General features: G+C 35.9%; 1 protein-coding gene across 1 annotated transcript; it reads left to right on the forward strand.

The window, feature by feature from the left end:
* The first annotated feature begins 322 nt into the window (after positions 1-322).
* LOC113768135 (isoleucine--tRNA ligase, cytoplasmic) lies at positions 323-18,670 on the forward strand. The gene is made up of 27 exons (XM_027312381.1): positions 323-1,034; positions 1,886-1,951; positions 2,547-2,690; positions 3,991-4,205; positions 4,897-5,062; positions 6,512-6,625; positions 6,948-7,045; positions 7,681-7,759; positions 9,466-9,624; positions 9,953-10,042; positions 10,970-11,103; positions 11,885-12,044; positions 12,199-12,282; positions 12,439-12,651; positions 13,710-13,835; positions 14,166-14,303; positions 14,407-14,510; positions 14,725-14,788; positions 15,678-15,766; positions 15,853-15,994; positions 16,651-16,714; positions 16,804-16,871; positions 17,047-17,169; positions 17,634-17,699; positions 17,958-18,069; positions 18,158-18,249; positions 18,345-18,670. The coding sequence occupies exons 1-27, from the start codon at positions 954-956 to the stop codon at positions 18,456-18,458; spliced, it is 3,105 nt and encodes a 1,034-aa protein (XP_027168182.1). The 5' UTR covers positions 323-953; the 3' UTR covers positions 18,459-18,670.
* The last annotated feature ends 859 nt before the right edge of the window (positions 18,671-19,529 follow it).

Genomic DNA, 19,529 nt, shown 5'->3' on the forward strand with positions numbered 1-19,529 from the left:
AGAAATTTTTTAAAATTATTTTACTTTCAAAATGTGAACGTGCATAGCATTCCTGTTCGGCAAGTGAATTTTTTGAGTGTTTGTTTAAAATTTTAATGTAATTTACTGTAGAAATTTTTAAAAAAATTTTTGAAATGTGTAAATTTTTGAATATTTTGAAATGTATAGTTTAAAAATTTTGAAATTTTTTTTAAGGTTGTTGTAATTAAAGTTTTTAAGAAACTTGTAACAACAAACTTGGTAAAAAATTCAAGTGCCAAAAACTTCCATAAACCTTTTAAGCCCTCCTGCAAACGAAGTCAATTCCCACGGAATTCCAACGCCACCCCAAACCTTCCCTTGTCTCTCTAAAACTTCCATAAACCTTTTAAACCCTGCAAACGGAATCAATTCCCACGGAATTCCAACGCCACCAAACCTTCCCTTGTCTCTCTAAAACCTAGCCCACCATCTCCTTCCTTCATTCCCCACTAAACCCAGTGAAAATTTCAGCTCAATTGAAGGCATGGATGACGTTTGCGAGGGCAAGGACTTCTCTTTCCCCAACCAAGAAGAAAAAATCCTCGAATTCTGGGCAAGAAGTTAAAGCCTTCGAGACCCAATTGGAAAAGAAAAGGATTTCCTGAATATATTTTCTTATGACGGCCCCCCATTTGCAACCGGCCTTCCCATTACGGCCACATTTTGGCCGGAACCATTAAAGATATTGTGACCCGGTACCAGTCCGATGACGGTATCATGTGACCCGGCGCGTTCGGGTGGGACTGCCATGGGTTGCCCGTGGAGCACGAGATTGATTTGAAATTGGGATTAAGAGTCGAGAGATGTGTTGAAATGGGGATTGATAAGTATAATAGGAGTGTAGGATATCGTTTTCGAGGTATGTGGAGGAGTGGGAGAAGACTGTGGTGAGAGTTGGGAGGTGGATTGATTTTAGGAATGATTATAAGACTATGGACTTGAAGTTTATGGAGAGTGTTTGGTGGGTTTTTGCTCAATTGTATAACAAAGGACTTGTTTACCGAGGCTTCAAGGTCTGTCAAAAATCTCTTTTTTTTTGTGGTTAATGTTAGCTGAAATCTTGTTGTTTTGGCTTGTATGTATGCTCGAAATGTTGATTATGCTATTCTCTGCTTAATGAGCTGCGAGTGAGATCGGGTGCAAGTTTTGGTCTTTTTCTTCTGCTTTTTCCGTTTTTTGGGTTTTCATGAAGCCGGTGAAGCGGATTGTGATATTTTCTTTCTATTGTGAAGTTGGTAGTAATTTTAGTATCTCTGAATTTCACTTAACCTTAATTCTTCGTTTGATGTTCTTTCTTTAATAGTTATTTTGCTTAAACTGCGGAGGAAGTGTTCTTAGGATCAGATAATTTCTGTAACCTTTAATAATTTGCATTAGTGAAGATGGGTAAAAATTTGTGCAGTTCTCTCGAACTTTTCGAACTGGGTTTTCGGGATTATGCATGTCTAAATTTTTATGTCTTTAATTATTTTTCTTTGTCTTTTTATATTCTGTTAAAGTATCTTTTCATGATTATATTTGGTGAATTGTATTTGGAAATTGATGGAAATATTAGCCTTATGAGACTTGTTGGCTTTCTCATAAACTTGAGGGAAAATGAAATATTCTGGAGATGTGTAATTTAGATAATTGTCTCTCCATGTTGTAGAGGTTGATTACTTTGTTTATCTCTCTCCTTTTTTCTGTAATCTATTTAAATGCTGAAAAACTTGAAGAAGCAGGGATGAAAGGGATCGTTTGCCACTGATTGTATTTTTGGTAATCTTATGATTTTGTTTCTCTAAATGCTGCCAAATGCGTCTATCTGGTTCTTTTGTCTTATGGAGTTAAAACTTTTAAACTTTCTTGATGTTGACTTTTGCAGGTTATGCCATACAGTACTGGCTGCAAAACTCCTCTGTCCAATTTTGAAGCAAATTCGAATTATAAGGTCTGAAATCTGATTTTTTCATTGAATTCGTTGTTGATCTTCTTTAACAACTGTGACTGGCAGCTTAACACTGCAGTAAATTCAACATCTATTCTTCCTATTTTAATTAATCATAGAGCTGGCAATCGCTCATGTGGCTCTTCATTGCTTTTGCAACTGTCAAATGATGTTTAATATCTTTGTGACGGACTTCATTGGGCGATCTTGAAAATTTACTCTATTTATGATTATCCTATTCACAATTTTATTTTAGGATGTTCCAGTTTTTGATTGCGTTTGAATATGTCAACTTATAATCGTCTAATTTTTGCTCCTGGATTGTTGCTCTTTCAATTTTGGAAGTTTTCACCTATTTTTTTGTTGGAAATTATGATTTGCAAATTCTTGTCTTTGTATGGATTGTCTTAAAAACTTTGTAGTGAAGTTAATGGTGACATGGTTTCAAGCAGAGTGAGTATAGTATGTTACTTTGCATTATCCTTTTTGGCATCAAGTGGAGCAGGAACATAATCATGTGTATTTGTGTTATTCAAGAATGTATCAGTTGCAAGAATTTACAACGCATTGCTGATTTCAAATTTGTTCTGCTTTATAGGAAGTACCTGATCCTGAGATAATGGCATCTTTTCCTTTAGCGGATGATGAAGAGGGTACATCTCTTGTTGCCTGGACAACAACACCATGGACGCTACCTAGTAATTTGGCACTATGCGTTAACAAGGATTTTGTCTATGTAAAGGTTAGTAGCTGCTATGCTTTCTTTATCATCCATGGGTGATTCAGATCATGCATTAGATCAACCAAGATATCTTCTTTGCTTTAAATGCTGTTGCTGTCGCCTCTTTGACATTTGGTATTGTATATGCTGAACGGATAAATTGTCAATATGCATAAATAACTGTATAGCATTTCAGAATTTCCAGCAAATTTTGGATTTGTCAACTTATGCCTATGTCTATTACCAATTTGATATACTTTTTTATATGCTAATAGTGATTGTAGTACAATGTCTTGTTAGTATTTCAGAGTGCAAGGTTTAGTTTGGTAATATCTGCTGATGGAACTGGTCCAGTCCTCTTTCATCTCTGTTCTACATCGGATAATATCTAAAGTTGGCTTTCTATAAGAGTCATTTTTTGGGTGTTAGAGTCAAAATTTTGATTCTCTTTCTCTTATCCTTGTAAATTGCCCGCTTTTTTTTTTCCTTTTAACATACTTATTATCAAGTTTTCTTAGCTTTTAAGTTTGTCTTAGCCTTTAAAAGCCCTGGCCTCTATGTCTAGTTTCCTAAATGTGTGTTCTGTGTGCATTTTATGTTCATGCATCTGTTGTACCAGCATTTAGGTTAAATTTGATTCAAATGCAAATACTGTTCTTAAGTTAAAGGTCCTTGCTGGACATTCTTTTCTTCTTCATAGTCTGAATTACTGCTATGTGTTCTATCATCTATTTCTATAAGTAAGAATTGTCTAATTAATCTATGCCACAAACTGCTTTCTTGCTGCTGCATCAGCTGAATTCCAGTAGAATCTTGTCAATTTTAAGTTCTATTCTTGGATATTCATAAGGTTTTTAGATGCTAATATTTGTTATTGAGTTGTTTGGTGCATCTCTTTTGGCACCAGGGTTACTTGTGAATTGTGCCATAAACTTAATAAATTAATTGAGCTTCAGAGACTTGTAATCATCATCTGCCTGGTGACCTTGGATCAATGTTTTTGTTTCATTGTGTTTTTTGAAGCAGTTGATTTTAGTTCTGTTACTTTCTGCTGAGAAGAAGTGGCTGTTTTAAATATTGCTTTAGTTTGTCATAAGATGAATTAGTCTTGTACGAGAGGTTTCTCTAGTTGTATTTAGTGCCTATTGAGGTATTTGGATTTCTTTTGAAATGGGTACGTCTTGCATAGATATTTTGTTTAGATGGAAGTAAAATAAGGTGTGTATTATGCTTTTACAAATGGCTGTAATAGACTTCATATTTATTTGGTCTCTCATTTTTTGTAAGTTATAAATTGATTTTGAGGTGGACAAATAACCAGGTGCGCAACAAGTTCAATGGGAAGATTTATGTGGTAGCAGAGTCTCGATTATCAGAGCTTCCTGTGGAGAAGGCAAAAAAGGGTGTACCTAATGGACCTGTTAATGATTCTGAGAGCACAAATCCTAAGACAAAGTCTTCTGGTGGGAAAGGAAAGGATCTCGCTACTTATGAGGTGCTGGAAAAATTCTCAGGGAGCTCGTTGGTGGGGAAAAAGTGAGCCTTGTCTTCTCTCTCTCTCTCTCCCTCGTGTGTATGTGTTCTTTTAACTCATTTGTTTCTGTCCGGGGTTTTATTTCGTGGATTGACTCCATCAGTACAAGTTCTTTTCTTTGGTAATTATTTTGTGATTATGCTCGATTTTATGTCTTTCTGCAGATGTTTCTTATGTGTTGGATGTGATGGCGTCAAGCAACCTAATTCAATACTTTGTCAAAAAGAAGCCCCCCCCCCTCTGGCCCTCCCAAAAAAAAAAAACCTCCTTGGATGTTAGTTTACTTTGGTTGCTTCACATTTATATGAAGATGCTTGTTTGACAGAATGTAGTGGAATTTATCAGTTGAAATAAGAAAATAATATATCTGTATATGTTATATCTCAGCAAGAATGAACACAGAATCCACCAATCTGTTGTATATTCTTCTTCCCCTGCCTCTCCGTGCACGTGTGCAAAACCCAATATTCATGTGATGGGCTGCTTGTTTTAATAGATCTGAACCAGTTAATTGTAGAATAAGTTCAAGCTGGAACTTCTTTTGACAAGTCAACTTAGAATTGTACTTTATACCAGTAGGAACTTCGATTTACATGAGTTTAGAATTAAAAAAAATCTCATCTAGTAGTTTTGTAATATATTGATTTCTGTTAAGTGGTTTATTTATTATTATTATTATTTTTTTTTTTGCAGATATGTGCCTCTGTTTGATTACTTCAAAGACTTTTCAGATGTAGCATTCAAAGTTGTAGCAGATGACTATGTAACAGCTGACAGTGGTACTGGAATAGTTCATTGTGCTCCGGCATTCGGTGAAGATGATTATCGTGTTTGTATGGAGAATCACATGATTACTAAGGTGTTTATTTATGCTATATTGCATGATTCAGTCATACTGTCTTAGATGATGCCTGCTTCTTAGATTTGTGGCAAATTTGTGACTTGTTTGAATCAGAGTGTGTGCTGTCATATTTTGTTCTTTTATTTTTTTGCTTCCGAACTTTTGTGCGAATCTAAGTTTGTTGGCATGCATAATGTATGTATAACATGCTGATTATTTTCTGATCCTGCAACAAATTGCTCTCCTTTTAGGATTGATGCTCAGAACTTTGGAATGTTTTCTGGTTGATTTAGTTTCTTAATGGTGTTGGCGATGTTTTTGATGTATTTACTTGGACTGATACCCTTGATAATCAGAACACAATGCAGTTGTACTCTTTCCTCCTAGCCATATACATAACTCTATTACTTGCAAGGGGTGGGCTGGTTTTGTGGGGTGTCGTGTTAACTATTCTGGTTGAAGAAGTTTAATAACCAACACCAAACATATAACTCACTGCTTAAACAAACCCCAAAATGACACTTATGGCTAAACATAAATGCTTTTACTTCCATACAAAACCCTAATTTTAAAGCATGTGATGTATAAGATAACTTTGATTTGAATATGCTATACATTTGTAGCTTAAACAGATTACAGATTTGAACACAATTGAGTGTGAAATGCTGAAACATGTAAAATGAAATTTATTCAATTCCGTTCCTGCTTTCCAAGAAGATGACACAATGCCACTATGGTTTCGATCTGGATTGGATGAGTATTCTAACTCATTGAGGAACTGTGAAGGTGAAGTTGTAATCCAGGGGTCGGCAGGGTTTGCAGGGAACAGACAACTAGATAACTGGAGTGGAGGACAGAAATAGTAAAACAGGAGGGAGACAGAGTAGCAGAGATGGCTGAAGAGTTACAAGGGATGAAGAAATGAACGTCTGGGTGTGTGAGTTAAGAGATAAGAAACTTAGAAGCCTAAAGGACATTTTTCATCTTAGAATTGTAATATGGTTTTTTGGGTTCGTTCAATGTGGAATTTCGCTAACCATTTGAAATGACGAACTAAAGCATACCAACCCATCTAATTGTGCTTTGGTCATGCATAATTGACCATGACAAATGTATTTGGATACATTTATGGTATTTGTTTCTGTCTGTTTTAGCTTGTGAGTGGACATTTCTATCTTGTAGTAGATGAAAGTAGAATGCTTCATCAAATCTAATATTTAGCAATTTCAAGTGTTTCCCAATTTGGTTCGATGGTAGAATTGCATTGTAATTAGCTTATTATCAGGACAATAATGGCTTTGTTTTGGTTATGTTTAGTTTCTTGCTTTCCATGGAATACCATCTGTTTGTTGTTTTTCTGCAATTAAAGTTTTGAGCATACTCTGGTCTGAGTGGTTGTCTTGCTCTGAAATTGGTCCCGTCTTTTACATTTCTTGGCACCATTTTCATTGGGCCTCCTTTTTATAGGGTGAGAACCTGGTTGTAGCGGTTGACGACGATGGATGTTTTACGGAAAGGATAACTGATTTCAAGGGCTGCTATGTTAAGGATGCAGACAAGGGCATAATTCTGGCTGTGAAGGCAAGATCTAGTAACATGCTCTTATCTTCATTTATATAAAAATGCCTATATGATTGAATGCTAATGTTTAATGCATCTGTTGTCTATCCTATGATGTTTTAAACTTTTTATGATAGCTACATCTTGAAGAAATGTTGCTTATAATAAATGTTATCCATCACTGATAATTTCATTACCCCATTTAGGGAGGTGTCTTTTTTTCAATCTTTTCATAGTCACTAATTTTACTCAATGTATTTGAAACCCTTTTGTCAGGCAGTTCTACACAACTTAAAGTTTCTACTGTTTATTGTCGAATTTGAAAACAGTCTCATTTGTGCAGGAAAAAGGCAGGCTTGTCAAGTCTGGAAGCTTTATGCATTCATATCCCTTCTGTTGGAGATCTGATACCCCCCTTATATATAGAGCAGTTCCTAGCTGGTATATTCTCTGTCTGTCATATCCTGTGTCGTTCCTTTCTCTTCATATTGAATCTTCTTCTGCTATTGGTTCTTCTGAATATCTGTATGTTGGTTCTGTCTTAATTTCTTTGTCGCATTCTTGTGTTCATATCTGCCAATGTGTTGGACATTTTCATCAGAAGAGCCAGCTTTTGATTCCATTAAATTCACAATTTAATGGACAAATCTATGGACCTATAACATAACCTCTTCCATATGATATACATGGTACTTGCAAGTATATAGGAAGTAGAACCTCTTCCACATGATATACCTAGTGCTTGAAAGTATATAGGAAGCTTTCCAACAATGGCTGCTTGAGATGGTAAGACAATCTATAAAACCAAAATGGGGAACTACCCAGAATGATTCAGTCCCATGAACTGTTGGGTTCTTTATCGGATATTAAGTGCAAGTCAAACTGGTATGGAGATCATTGATGCAATTGAATTGCTAGATAAGAGGATAACAAAAATCAGATTACATTACTGACGCTGTATAGCTAGACTAGATTTGTCAAAATTGTGGCTCAACTGTCTTTGCAATAGATATTATTGTAGGTCTTTGGCTTGTTTATCTTTGTTGTTTGATTTGAATTTACACTTCTCTGTCTAGGTTTGTTGCTGTAGAAAAGATAAAGGATCAGTTGCTGGAGAACAACAAACAGACATACTGGGTTCCAGATTTTGTGAAGGTTTGGCATGCTCTTTCTCTCTCATGCGCGCACGTGTGTATGCAGATGTGCTCGGATGCCCTTCTGTTCTAATTTTTCTCTTTCTTCTGTGTGTTGTCTTGTTTGTTCTGATTGCCTTTATCTTTACTTTTCAATATATAATTTGGAAAAGGTGATTTTTAAATTTCTGTGCTTGAATAGGGGGTATGGGCAAGGGTTTCTGGGTTGGTAACTGAAACACTAAAATTCAGATGGATTTATAGCACTTTTCCTTCTTTCCATGCATTGACATGCTGGATAGTACTACTTAGCTCTTAACTTTTGAAGATAGTTGAGTACCTTATTTTTCCATGGACCAATTTAAGAGCATGATTCTACTATCACCTTATTTTTCCACGGACCAATTTAAGGGCGTGATTCTTTATGGCTCTGTACTTAGGAAGACATTGGTATGTCTAATAATTTGTTTTACAAGCTTATTCTTATGATGAATTTATGTCTTAGGCAGGTACCAGCTTGTATCACAATATTGATATATGGATAGCTGGTTGAGTACATAGAAACAGTTAAATCATCTGAACCTTCAAACTGTGTTGTTTCATTTGGAGGATTGTGTCCTTATTAAGATGAACGATTGCATTAATTACAATTTGACCATGTGGCCAATAAACTTCCCATCGTTTTGCTCAAACTCTTTCTGTTGGCAACTGGATGGACTTAATTAATTAAGCATGAGAATGATTTGAAATTTTACTTTCAAACCTAACATTTATGGTGTTGCAGTGATATTCAAGGGGATTGGAGAAAAAATCATGATTGGTGTACAAGTGGAAGATATGTTTATGATATAGTTCAAGAAAGAGTTGTTTCATTTCCTTGCTGTGTTGTTTCCTTTTGAGGATCATGTCCAGTTTAAGATAAACAATTTCTTTATTAGCAACTTTACCATGTGGCTCAAATTCTATTATTTTGGCAACTGTATGGACTTAACTAAAAAGCATGGGAATGAAATGGAAAGTGACTTTCAAATCCTAGCATTAAGGGTGTTACGTTGATATACAAGAGGAATGGAGAAAAACCCTTGATTGGTGTACAGGAGGAGATCTGTTTATGATATAGTTCAAGAAAGATCGTTTCATTTCCTTTCTTCTTTTGAATTCATTCACTTTAAGACTGGTTCTCTTTGTTGTCAGCTTTTTTCATATTAGCTTCCTCTTCGCTGAACTTCTTGTGGATCAATGTCATTACCCTTTTTCCGTATTGTTTACCAAAACATTTATTTCATAATTGCCTATTCCTCGATGTCTTTTGTGTTGTTAATGTTATTTAGGAAGTTTTATGTTGCAAGTCATATTGTAACTAAGACACAACTCAAAACCATCATTCGATCATGAATGCTTGCTTGCCACTTTGTATTGATATTTATACCCTTTGATGATGGTACCAAGCCTGTTACTTCTGCTAATTTATATATATGTTTAGCTTTTTAATTGTTATCGCATGTACCACTGACTCTGGGTTTCCTCAGTCAGTTAATACATCCACTACTGCTGCTATCCGTATTAATAAACTAGATGATTGTAAAATTGATGACCTGTATTTATAGATGGATTTAACATCCTTTACACATAAGATATCCATTACTAAAGAATTTTCCTTCTCTTTTGAATTTTCAATGACGTTCTTTGTGTATTAACTGATACTTAATTCTGCATTCCATTTATTAGGAGAAGCGCTTTCATAATTGGTTAGAAAATGCAAGAGACTGGGCAGTCAGTCGAAGTAGATTTTGGGGTACTCCACTTCCATTATGGATTAGTGAGGATGGCGTAGAAATTGAAGTCATGGATTCCATTGAGAAGTTAGAGAGGCTCTCTGGTTCCAAGGTTTGTTGTTTCTAGTTTTTCTATATACATACATGCAAGTGCAGTTATTATATTCTGCTGTATGCAGGGTTCTGTCCTGTGTATTGTTGCTATTGAAGGGCTATCTGGGTATTTTATCAGCAATTAGTGTTGTGTACTAGGGTACAGTAACATTTTATGGACAGTTATCTGTTCTAGAAAGATGTTTAAGCTTTACCTACAGAAATACAGATGTAGGCAATTGTTTAATATGGTCAATATAGATTTTATTTGACATTACGTGGTTATGAATGGAAGTCCCTCTCCCTTCCCCCCCCCCTCTCTCTCTCTCATCTTGCTCAATATGCAGGTGACTGATTTGCATCGTCACAAAATTGATCATCTCACAATTCAATCCCGTCGTGGCCCAGAGTTTGGTGTGCTTCGACGTGTGGAGGATGTAAGTTGCTTTAGTAGCAATTGCTATTATTCTTCATGTTTTTCCATACGATTGATCTTGATAATTGGTCCTGATCCTCTATCCCTGCTGCGGTCGAGAAGTTGAGTGTGAGGAAAAAGTTGGGACTCTATTGGGTTGTGTAAATCAGTAAGATACTGAACATGTAGTTTGTCTGTAATCTTTGATATAAGATGGTGAACATGTAGGTTGTCTGTAACCTTTGATATGTTACAGAACTTTAGATTGAAGGATTAGATATTATTTTGTTTTTGTTGATTTCCAGGAATATACAGTTCAATGAAAACAATCAGTCCTTGGGGTTTGGACTGGTTTGGGGGCATAATGGTTTCATTGGGGATATTGACTAGGTTTAACCAGTTATCATATTTTTTTGTGACGGTTACAATATTGGAATCTTGTGTATGGATCTTTTTTTGGTTTTGTTTTAACTTTTTAATGAGACAAAGTTTGGGCGGCATTGCATGAAGCTTAGTCTTTCCTTCAGTGCCTCATCGCCAGATGGATCTGAATTCATTTAAGTGTATGAAAGTTGATGTTAATATTTAGTTGTGATTCATGCAGTGCTTGCATCTTCTGTTATCATTGAATTCTTTTGTAATCTTCTTTCTCATTCTATTTGGCATGATCGAGCCAGTATCATTGTTTCTTCAAGCATTCTGATTATAGGACAAGATTTGTACACCAAATAGTACATCACTATAAAGCTTTTTGACGATTTAAGAATGTCAAATCTGCTTTTATTTGTAGTTGTTTATTCATGCTGATTGGTCTTGATATAAGCATTGTTTCTTCTTGTCTTTTTTTTTTTTTAAAAAAAATCATCATGAATTTCTGTTTGTCTGAGGATGGCTGATTTGATTTTCTTAGCTTTTTGTTGGCCTCACTATTTTGCATTCTTGTATGCAGGTATTTGATTGCTGGTTTGAGAGTGGGTCCATGCCATATGCATACATCCATTATCCATTTGAAAATGTTGAACTCTTTGAAAATAACTTTCCTGGTCATTTTGTGGCTGAGGGGCTGGATCAGACTCGTGGATGGTGAGTTATTCTTTTTTATGTTTTACTACCTTTGCTCTTTACTTGTCATGACATGAAATAAAAATAAAGTATCGGGGATAATATATATAATTTTGATGTTTTTTAGTTCATCCTGGATATATATTGATCTAAGTGGCCATGAAACATTCTTTGGATTATGATGGAGGAGCCTTTAAAGGTTTCAGGAATAGCCTGATGTAGTACCATCTCTTGAGCCTTCAAACTTTGAGGTTTGATTGTGGTCTCTGGGTTAAAGGCTGGTTTGGGTCAAGGGCATTTGACATATGTTTTAGTTCCAAGAGACCTAGCATCATGTTATCCAATTCATTCTTAGGCCTACAACTTGGGCATGCAAAGACATGTTATTTTAGATCTTCAGCACTTTCATGCATGAATTTAGACATGTAGAGCATGCCTTGTTAGCACTTAGGTTGCCAATAAATAGACATTACTTTGTCCTATAGCTAATGTAGCCAATTCTCATTTTTTTTATGCTCTTTTTCCAAGACAATAAGATTTTTTGGCAAATGGTCAAGAGAAGAGAGGCAATATAGTTATATGCAGGGCGCCATGTTTAAGTGATAATAACTAGTTGTTATGGCATATGCAAGTTTTTTAATTCAATTTATTCTAGATGCATTGAATAAAAGTAAATGTATCAAATTTAAAGGGCGAGAGAGATGTAGAGGGATTTCTTGATATTTATCTTAATGAGTGTGTGGATCTCACTTTCACATTACATGGTTAAGTCTGATAGTGGATTTGCTTCATGATTTTACAGGTTCTATACTCTTATGGTACTGTCTACTGCATTATTCGAAAAACCTGCTTTCAGAAACCTCATATGTAATGGACTTGTTTTGGCTGAAGATGGAAAAAAGATGAGCAAAAGACTGAAGAACTATCCTCCTCCAGGAGAAGTAATTGATGAATTTGGTGCTGTAAGTATTTTTACATGCTCCTTATTTCATTTTTACCACTGATAGCTACTATTTTTTTTCTGACTCATGCATTCTACTTTATGATTTTGTTTAACTACATGACCCTGGGTGCAGCAAGTGGTTGACTTGTACTACCTCTTCCATTTTTTTGCAGGATGCTTTGCGATTGTACATTATTAACTCTCCAGTTGTTCGTGCTGAGCCTTTGCGTTTTAAAAAAGATGGAGTATATGGTGTGGTTAGTATTGTTTTAGGATTTTTTTTGGTTTGAATTGATTAATGTTACTTTCTTTTAGATTTCACTGGTTCATAACATTCTTTTTGTCAAAGGTCTTGAGATATTCTTCATCTCTTTATAAACGCGAACCACTAAAATGTTTTTTTCTTTATGCAGGTTAAAGATGTCTTTTTGCCATGGTATAATGCTTACAGATTCCTTGTACAAAATGCAAAAAGGCTTGAGGTTGAGGGTCTTGCACCATTTGCTCCAATGGATCAATGTACTCTCCAGAATTCTTCTAATGTTCTCGATCAGTGGATCAACTCGGCAACTCTGAGTTTGGTACATTTTGTTCGGAAAGAAATGGGTGCTTATAGACTGTATACGGTAAGTTTCATTTAGGGAAAAATGGATATGAATAGGGAATTATATGACATCACTGACAATTATTCTAGATTCATGATGAATTTCCTGAAAGAAATGCCTGATGAGGTATGGGAAATCCATTTGCTTCCCTAGAAATGCAAGCATCATTGTCGATGGCATCTGCCATTTGGTAGTAATTATCAGTTGTTTAACCTAGTTAACTCTTAAATTTATTAAGTTAGGTCTTAAGAACTTGATTTTGAATTACGATGTTATTGTTGCAGTTGACTCAAGAAGTCATGTGAATGGCTTGCTTAGTTTTTAAAATCCACGAGCTTGGCATGCTAAACACATACTGGATGGCATCAGTTACACTAGCCAGTGATGCAATTAGTTCATCCAGTGGTACTTGGGACTTGGTTAAATCATAAATCCAATAAGATGTTCCATGTTTGAAGTGTATTAACCTTCATTCCTTCTAACTCTTCTGAAGTAGCATACCTTAGTTTTCCACATTTTATGAAAGCAGTGTGCACGATTCTTGGTCTCGTACCCGATTCTGGAACGAGGAATTAGGTCAGTATGGTGATTTGAAATTGTGTGTAGTTCAAGGATGGAGAAGGGCAGTGTGGGAAATGAGGAAGGGAAGTAATTTTTCACTTTGGTGAAGGATGCCATATACGTTGATTCTTGGGGCCATTTTTCCCCCGTCTGAAGCAATATACGAGTCTCCATTTTCTCTAGCATGGGATGTTTTCTCTCTACTGCAATTGACATTTTCAAACATCAAGTTGGTTCCCCACTACCGGCTGCCTCCCGGCCAGGGAGTAGGGTGTTTTGCAAGGGGGCAGTTACACGAGTGCTTTGTCAGTCAAGTACTTGTAATTGAAGTTTGTTATATGCTTGAAATAGTCAATTAAGTCTTGCAACTTCCTGGGTTAAAGAAGAAAACTAAGTAACTTACAGTTAATTAACATAACTTTGCTTTGTTTGCTGATTTTATTGCATTTGCACATGTAATGTTATTTTAGATCAATCCATGTGACTATTTATGGTTTCCATCATATTTTCTTCTTTAGGTTGTTCCTGAACTCCTGAAATTTCTGGATAACCTGACAAACATCTATGTGCGGTTCAATCGGAAGAGACTGAAAGGTCGTACAGGTGAATTGGATTGCAGAGTTGCATTATCAACTCTTTACCATGTAAGCTGGCATTACTTTTGTGGGTTCCTAGGGTTACAATGGATTATTATCTGTGAAGATTCCGAGTTTTTTACTAATAGCAACATGTAGTTTGTTTTTGGCGACTTATAATCTCAGTGGGATTATTTGTTCCTACAGATTATGCCCCTGATGAAATCTTTATAGTGTGTAAAAGATCAGTCCTGCTAATGGATGATCTGGTTATCTATTTCAGTGTGTTTTATGACATAAATTACCATAGTTTAAATTTCACATCTGTAAACATTTCCCATTTTTTCGACTGCTGTTTGCTGCTAAATCTTTGTCATATTGCTACTTTGGTTGTAACAGGTTCTTCTAACTTCATGTAAAGCAATGGCTCCATTTACACCATTTTTCACGGAGGTTCTTTATCAGAATATGCGAAAAGTTTGCAATGGATCAGAAGAAAGCATTCATTATTGTAGTTTTCCAGAGGTTGAAGGGGAGGTACAGCTGATTTTTGTGTGAAGGATGTCTATTCATTATGTTATTATCAGGTTTTGAAAACAAAATTGTCTCTGGTAAAAATTTGTACTTGCTATGATATCAGGGAGGAGAACGCATTGAAAAAAGTGTTAGCAGGATGATGACTATCATTGATCTTGCACGCAACATTCGTGAACGTCATAACAAACCTCTCAAGACACCACTCAGGTCGTGCCTTTTGATTGCATCTGTTTTTAGATATTGTTTCACGATTAAGTTTGCTTCCTTGAACATTCCCGCTCCAACTCTTCTGAACTAAATCTCCAGCAGAATAAGAGTAATTTTAAAGAAATTTTTTGCTTCTTAGAATACACAATCTATTGTATTGCCACACATACGCACATACTTATGTTGATCTTTCGTAATTGTATCTCCAATTCAGGGAGATGGTGGTGGTGCACCCTGATGCAGAGTTCCTTGGTGACATTGCTGGCAAACTAAAAGAGGTATGTGAAGGCATTACCAACAAAGTTGTACAGCTAAATATTAAAATTGAACTCTTTTCACTGTTTACTTAAGAGAAGTCTAGCTGTAACTGTTTTTGTTGGGCGCAAAACTGACAGTAAGCATTGTTCACTGTGATTGTGAAAGGGATGTTGTCCCTGATGTCATATGCTTTAGTTTTTCTAAAGCAGCTTAAGACAAGTGCTTAGTTGAAAAACTGGTTTCAAACACTGGAACGGTGGTTTTGCTTCAAAGAGTTTCGAAAGCAAAGGCCTCCCTGAAAAGCAACACGAGAGGGGCTTCTGGGATAAGCTTTGAGGTTATAAAGAAGCTAAAACTGTGTCTTTATGTAAAGGTTGATAATTCATATTAACTTTCCATCTAAAAATCTGTAAATAGATTATTTTATGAAAATATCATTATATTCACTGGAACGATGGAGGGTGTTTTGTGAGATAGTTTCCATCATTCTGTTTTGGTTTATTAATTTGCACGTGTGGTGAAAGAAAAGTAGTTTTTGCAAATTTAAACAGTCACTTTCAGGTCGCAATGGGAATCTTAACATTTTAAGCTAATGACAGTTTGATGAATGCCTTAACTACGAACATACTGGTACAAGCTTATATGATGCTGACTTTCATGCAGCATGGTTCTTCTAACAGCTACTAGTGCTAAAGTACCAATTTTGCTTATTGTCTAGGAGTCTATTTTGACGTCTTACTGGCATCTGTTTGAATCTCTGTCTGGTTATATTGTCTCATTTAGATTGTGTAATTGCTGTATCATATGTTATATGGTAGCCTTTATGTTGGAAATTTGTTTATTTTCTCCTTGCGGGTTTCATCTAACCTAATTTTTGTTCCCTTTGATATTGTGATTTCTCAATTGTAGTATGTGCTTGAGGAACTCAACATCAAGTCATTGGTCCCTTGTAATGATACTTTGAAGTATGCTTCTTTACGTGCAGAACCTGATTTTAGGTAATTAATTTTCTGTGCTGAAAGGCTTTTCTTTTTTGGACCTTTGGTAATTTTAGTTTGTGACGATTGTGTTTTTTCTTCCTTAGTGTATTAGGGAAAAGGCTTGGAAAGTCAATGGGAGTTGTTGCAAAAGAGGTTAAGGCCATGTCCACGGATGATATATTGGCTTTTGAAAAGGCTGGAGAAATAACTATTGCTACTTTCTCTCTAAAGCTTAGTGATATTAAGGTTTGTAGCTGGGTTGGCAAAGTTGCTATGACTTTTTTGTTGTTTGAATGTGAAATTCTTCATTGAGCTATATAACATTCTCTTCATCTTGATAAATACTGTCACTTTTGGGAATCCAATTTTTTATTAACACTGAGAAGATTTTTAGCTTCTTGTGCTGTATTTCTCAAGGCTACTCCTGCATGAACTTAGTTTTAGAAATTTAGAAAAATTGGTGCTAAAGAGGCAGGTTTTGTAAGTGCAAACCTTGATTATCGAGTGCTATGTATTTGGGTTTAGGTGATAGACATGCTGCGCGAACTCAGGACAAGAGAATGGCAGGCTGAAAGTTGAAAATCTGTAGATCACACATATTTTTCCTTTTCCTGTACAGCTAGATCAGATGCAATTTCTTGAGTGATTATAATTTTGGGGAAACTTCTGGAATGAACGCTTTATTTGTATTTTAAAATACTTGGTTAAATCATATATTTTTCGGGTTGTTTGAAAGGCTTTTAGTTTTTCTTTTGGACTCCATTTAATTCTTGGATACTGTTTATTCAAGTATCTTTGGCTTTAGTTACCTGTGCTGGAATTTGACTAATGTTTCACCATTTACACTTTTGAAGGGAATTTCCATTGACTACTGACTTACTGTTACTTGCCTAAACTTGCAGATCTCTCGTGGTTTCAGACGTCCTGACAATATTAGTGATAAGGACATGGATGCCGCAGGAGATGGTAGATTATTTGTAAAATTATCCCCCTCCTCCATTTATATTCCTTTTCATGTAATGATGAAAATGAAACTTTCTCACTTGTAATTGCAGGTGATGTTTTGGTGGTGTTGGATTTACGTCAGGACGAATCACTGTTTGAAGCTGGTGTAGCTCGTGAGGTGCTTTGTGGACTAATATAATCTGCTCTTGGCACACACACGTTCGCACTCGGAGAGGGGGGGGGGGGGGGGGGGCATCTTACTAGACTTCTTGTTGCTGCATTGGTATTCCTCTTTGGTTTTTGTGCCAGTTCATATTTGTGATTGCTGGTGTTTTATGCATCGCTTTTTGAAGGTTGTCAATAGAATCCAGAAATTGCGGAAGAAAGCTGGGCTTGAACCTACAGACACTGTTGAAGTATACTTTGAATCATTGGATGAGGACAAGTCAATTTCTCAACAAATTCTTGAGGCTCAGGTGATTTTTCAGAGAGTTTTCTTCCACCAACTGGTTTTGATGCATATCTCTATGTATGTTTAAACAATAAGGTTATGAGGTGGAGGGAAATGAACTAGCAGCCTTGCTGCCAGTTTTTTTTTTTTTTTGTTGCGCTAACAACTTATACCTTAGTAACCACAGACCTGAATTTTGGGCAATCCTCTCTCTCTCCCTCTTTCTGTCCTCCCCCCTCCCCCAAAAAAAAAACATGTATCTAGCTACCTACTGATGTCTCTATAAACCAATCTCTTCACATTTTATTTGCAAACACTGGCATATGGTGATTACAATGTGATTTAGGGTTCTGTCCTCTTCTGCTTGTGTTTCCACTGCTTTAGGTTGGGTGAATGTGTTTTGGTACAGTTGTTTATATTATTTGGGAAATTGTATGCATTTGCTCTCCAGTTGCATGTCATAACAAGTTAATCAAATACCTTTTACAGGAGGCAAATATCAGGGATGCGCTTGGGTGTCCTTTGCTACGTTCCACCTTAATCCCACCACATGCTGTAAGTTGTTTTCAGCCCCTGATATTATTTTTCTTATTACATTGGTTGGAGTATTCCAATAGCATAAGTTTCCGTTTCTTTTAGTAGGCTAATGATGTTTCCTGATGTCCTTCTGGGGTATCTTTAGACATCATCCAATGAAGCATTCTCAAGTAAATAGTAACCCATGCATTCATTTCCTGTTCTTTAAAGAGGGTGTCAGAGTTTCGCTTTCCTCTGGCCGATTATATTCTCAAACAGGATTATATGACTTTGCAGGTTATTCTTGCTGAAGAGAAGTTCTATGGAATCTCGACTCTCTCGTTTGCAGTCAGATTGGCAAGACCATCTCTAGTATTTGTCCCGGATGCCATTGTCTCTTTATATGCAGGTGCATTTTTAGGGTTATAATGTACTTGTACAGGTAATTTTGATTGAAGATTATGGGTTTTTATTCCGTTGCGAATTCATTTTTGCAGGAAATTTGAAGTTTGCGCAAGGTTTACAGGCTTATTTGTTAATGAGAGATCTATTGAACTTAAAGTCCGAATTTCAACTTGGAAATGGGAAGGTAGGTTTTCTTCACCCTCTCTGACCATCTGCTTCAACAAGTCAGTGGAATTGCTAATTCGCCTAATCTGTGGCAATATTATCTGCCTTCCCCAGATTCAAGTCACTTGCATTGAAAATCAGCCGCCAGTGGAAGTGGTGCTAAGAGAACACGTCTACTTGAGCGTTGGAGATTACTTTTTGGGCACAAAAGCTTCACGATCGAACTGATTGTTTGTACTGTTTTATTTTTTTCCCCCATTCTTCTTTCTTCTTTTTCCCCATCCTCTTAGTTGTATGGGTCAGACAAGGAAACCTGGAGGCTGCCAAAGCAAGATAGAGGTGCCTAATATGTGTTATTGTTTGTATACGAAATGAAATTTTGGAAAGCAAAATGAAAGAAATTCTATAGTTGTAGCAAGACCGCTTTTTTCATTCTTAAATTTGGTCGTTTCAGTCATAATGTAGGGAACAAAGGTCCAAGGCTCTTTGCCATACAACGCCTATCAATGGAAGAATCAACTGGGATGATATTACTATGTATCAAGAATTCTTTTTCATCAGTATCGCCATCAAAATACGACACCTTCAGTTGTTACAACCAATTTGTATTCTCTATCTATTCCAGAACTCATTAAATTTTGAAATTTCAGATTCACCAAGTGTTTGCAGTAATCTGGAACAGCTTTAATCTTCTTTAATAGTTCTTTTACAGTGTGACTGATGATTGACACCGCCTGATAGATACATGCCATTGTTATGTGTTGTTGCCCTGGCAGAAGCCTTAGGCTCCGACGTGGTTGAAGCTATAAGGATGATGCTGGAAGAAATCCGTCACTGAGGGGTGGTCATGTCTTGCCTGTGAGATCATAATTGAAAGTGCCCGGCGCGGCCAAAGGCGGTTTTGATTTAATGACTGATATTGTGACTTTGTGATTAAATTTGAGGTCTTAAAAATTAGAGATCTACTATAAACAAGATTATATTAAGAAGAAACAAAAAAAAAAAAAAAATGCCCTGGTCAAAATGAGTGTTCACGAGTGACGCTTTTGTTATTATTTTTTTTAAATCCTCATGGTCCTCTTCCCTTCATTTCAGCAAACTTCATAAAGTAGTAATATGAAATCTAATTTAAAAAGAAAAATAAAAGAAGATATTAAAAATGAAAATAGTAGAAGTTATTGAAGTAATAAAAGTTAATGGAAGTCAATGAAATTTAATTACTACCAATAATTTGTTTGTAGTGGTTAAGTGTGAATTCTTACTTACATGAGAGTAACGTTATAACAAAAATATTTTAAC

This window comes from Coffea eugenioides, chromosome 4 (genome assembly GCF_003713205.1).
Source record: "Coffea eugenioides isolate CCC68of chromosome 4, Ceug_1.0, whole genome shotgun sequence".
Taxonomy (NCBI): Eukaryota; Viridiplantae; Streptophyta; class Magnoliopsida; order Gentianales; family Rubiaceae; genus Coffea; species Coffea eugenioides.